The 3,019-nt window shown below is 39.0% G+C and overlaps 1 protein-coding gene across 1 annotated transcript in view; it reads left to right on the plus strand.

The window, feature by feature from the left end:
- Nucleotides 1-2,681, plus strand: part of PLEKHM3 (pleckstrin homology domain containing, family M, member 3) — a gene marked incomplete at its 3' end in the record, with an annotated part of 34,100 nt that extends 31,419 nt beyond the window's left edge. Inside the window, exon 5 of the mRNA XM_010137263.1 lies at nt 2,618-2,681. Coding sequence (XP_010135565.1) covers nt 2,618-2,681 — 64 coding nt within the window. The remainder of the gene's footprint in view (nt 1-2,617) is intronic.
- Between the last annotated feature and the right edge of the window lie 338 nt (nt 2,682-3,019).

The raw sequence follows: 3,019 nt of genomic DNA on the forward strand, positions 1-3,019 counted from the left end.
GCGTGTTTTTTTTGGCCTTTTTCAAACAAATTTTTTTTTTTTTTTTTTTTTTTTTTTTTCCTCAAGTCACTAGAAGGTCTGCAAATCTGAAGCTGGACCAGCCTTACTGAGGGGTTTTTAATGCCTCAGTTTCCATAGCAATGGAAATAAGCACTCCTCTCACTAGAGTGTTGGGGGTGTGTGTATGTGTCTTGCATAAGACTAGGAGGGCAGTGCAACCTTTTTCTCCTCAAAATGGATATAGAAGGGAGGAGGAATGTCAAACTCTGGCTCTGCAGAGCTGCTGTTGCAAACTAACAGATCTCAGGGAGGAGCACAGGTACGGGGAAGGATGACATGTCACCGTGGCCTGTGCTGGCCAAGACCCCCCTCACAAAGGAAGTCCTTCGATCATGAGTTTGCTTTTCATCTGTAAACTTTTTATTAGGAGTCAGAACTCGCAGGAAATAAAACACAGTCCTTGAAGGCAGGGGAACGTGATGGTAGTCATCGGTACTAGTTGTTGACAGTTTTCTGCCTTATGGGCTATTCAGGCTATTTCCTGAAAAAGGAAATCTTTCATTAACTAATTATTTTCTTTAGCAGTGCTGTAAGGGCATCAACAAATAATACAGTTCCTGGTAAAGCTACCGCACTGTTTAGTACCTGCTTGGGTGATCAGGGGGTAATGATGGGAAAGTTTTAATTAAAGAAATTTGATCAGAGCTGAAAAATACTAATGGCTTCAAAATGCTCTTCAGAGTTGACTTCTTAGCAATCAATTTTAATAGATCTCTTATGTGCAAATAAGAAATCCTAGTGTCATATGTTGTCTGTTATGTGGATTTTGACTGTTTTCTAGTGGTCTTTGACATTGTGCCAAATGTGTTACAAAGGCGTGGTGCAGCAGAGCCACTGAAACTTGTTTGCCTCTGGTAGGAGCAGTGGTGTAGCCTACAGAACTGAAAGGGAAAAATGCAGTATCCCAGTGAAACTGCAGCTGAGACTTAGGTGGGTGTAGTGATGTGCTTGGTGACTCAGAAGGAGCAAAGGCACAGTCCTGTTCCAGAGTGCAGTAAGATAGGCAGTGCCAAGTTGTCAGTTCCTTGCTTGCAGCACCCTCCCTGCCCCCCCCAATAAAGCTTAGATTGTTTTTTGGAAGTAGAAAAGGAGTTTGAGACGTTGTACCTCTTAAACAGCAGTGAAAAGTCCTAGTCCCTCCAAGACGGCTTTGAAAGCATCAGCTTGAGAAAGTTGTCTAAGATAACTAATAGAGCAGAATGAACTGAGGTGCTTCCATTATTTCTGAGTTTCAGTGTTCTGTCAAAGATTGCAGTTGGTACTGTTAGCCCTGCTAATCTGGTTTAGCTAATTATATCATCACAGCTTCTAAAATCTCTTCTTTGAGTTTCTGTGTACTCTTTCATTAGTTCCATACCATGATCGTGTAAGTTCGTATCGACCTTTCAATATCTTTGGTTTTTTGAACATGTCCAGTGGTTTTCCTATTCACTGCCAAACCAGTCTTTGCCAGAGTTTTGTTCATGCATTTAATAATATAAAGAATTTTGTTTCTGTATTCCCTTAAAACAACGTGATTGTAATGTAGAAACTGAGCTTACAATTTCTTTTCTAAGCAATGTGTAGTGTAAAATAGTTGTACCTCATTGTACCTAGTTATATCTCATAAGTGAGATATTTGGTTGCTTTTTTTGCAAGAGTGATTTGATTCTCCACTCCCCCCAATACCTTAGCATCCTCGTATATTTGTGGATAGAAAATAAAGCCGGTCAGTTGTTTGTTTTTCTGTGTGCATACAATGATAGATTATTTGATGAGTTATACTTTTTATCTTTATGACAGATACGTAGGTTTTCATAAACTTTTTCTGTTAATATCCACTTACCTTTACAAGGTCCATTTTTCTTTGTAGTGTTACTTTAACCCAGTTTTTAATTTTACTGCAAGTCACTCCAATTAGAACATCACTGTTCAGGTTTCTGCAGTTTAGCTTTACTGAACAGGTCTGTCAGTGTATAATCAGTGATCTTGCCTAAAACTGTAGTTTATGTAAGGAAAATATGCCTTTCTCAAGTAATTATAAAGACTATACCGATACATATATTTCTGTATGCAAAGGGAATTGATATCAATCAACTTTATGTTGGAAGAACAGTATCTGCATGATGTTTTCCCCAGTATAGTTATTTCCATTTCAAAACCATAAATCACATCTGAAATTAACTGTCACAGCTTTCTAGCAGACCAGGAGTCTTGTACTAAAAACTGTAAGAAATATTTTTAGTGGGTAGTTTGAGTTAATTGGGTTTATTACTGGGTTAATTGTTTAAAGAAACACCTCTGTGCTCAGGATGAGCTTTCAATGGCTGTACATGTCACAGCACATGCTTACCTGACAGCTGGAGAATGACAGTGGCGCAGTGTTCATTCTTATTGTGGAATTGTTTCTATGAGGAGTGCTGTCAAAGTAGCTGATGCTTGCAGGGAGACATAATTCCATAATTCTGTCAAGCTCTCTCTCTAGCATCATCGCTTTGCAGTCTTTTCTTGGGGAGAGGAAGTCTTTGAGTTTCCCAGTCAAAAAGGCATGTCACACATCCGATTTTCTCTTTTCCAGGATCTTTCCCAGAGAGTATCTTCTCCAGCAAATACATCTTTATTCTCTTGCAGACCTTCAACAGGTAAGCTTTTTTCAACTAATTCTACCTGTTACATATCAAGCCTGTTCTCATCTTCAGTGCTAATTGTACATTCCCCCTCCTTGTTAGTCACAGCATAAAGAGCTTTACTTCCAAGCCATCTCTGTGGTTTTATATAAAAATGGGTTGACAGGGGCATTGGTTAGAGATGAGAGAAAAGAAAGTCTTGACTGTCAGTGTTGAAATGGGGTTGGAAAGAGGCTGTGAAAGAAAAGTGTAGCCTGCAAAGAGAACTTGGTGGGGAGACATGACTCATCTGATCAATGAAGGCTTATCTAAAACAACCTACAGGTGACAAGTAGTATTTATTTATTATTTAT

Source organism: Buceros rhinoceros, unplaced genomic scaffold, assembly GCF_000710305.1.
Source record: "Buceros rhinoceros silvestris isolate BGI_N320 unplaced genomic scaffold, ASM71030v1 scaffold11560, whole genome shotgun sequence".
Taxonomy (NCBI): Eukaryota; Metazoa; Chordata; class Aves; order Bucerotiformes; family Bucerotidae; genus Buceros; species Buceros rhinoceros.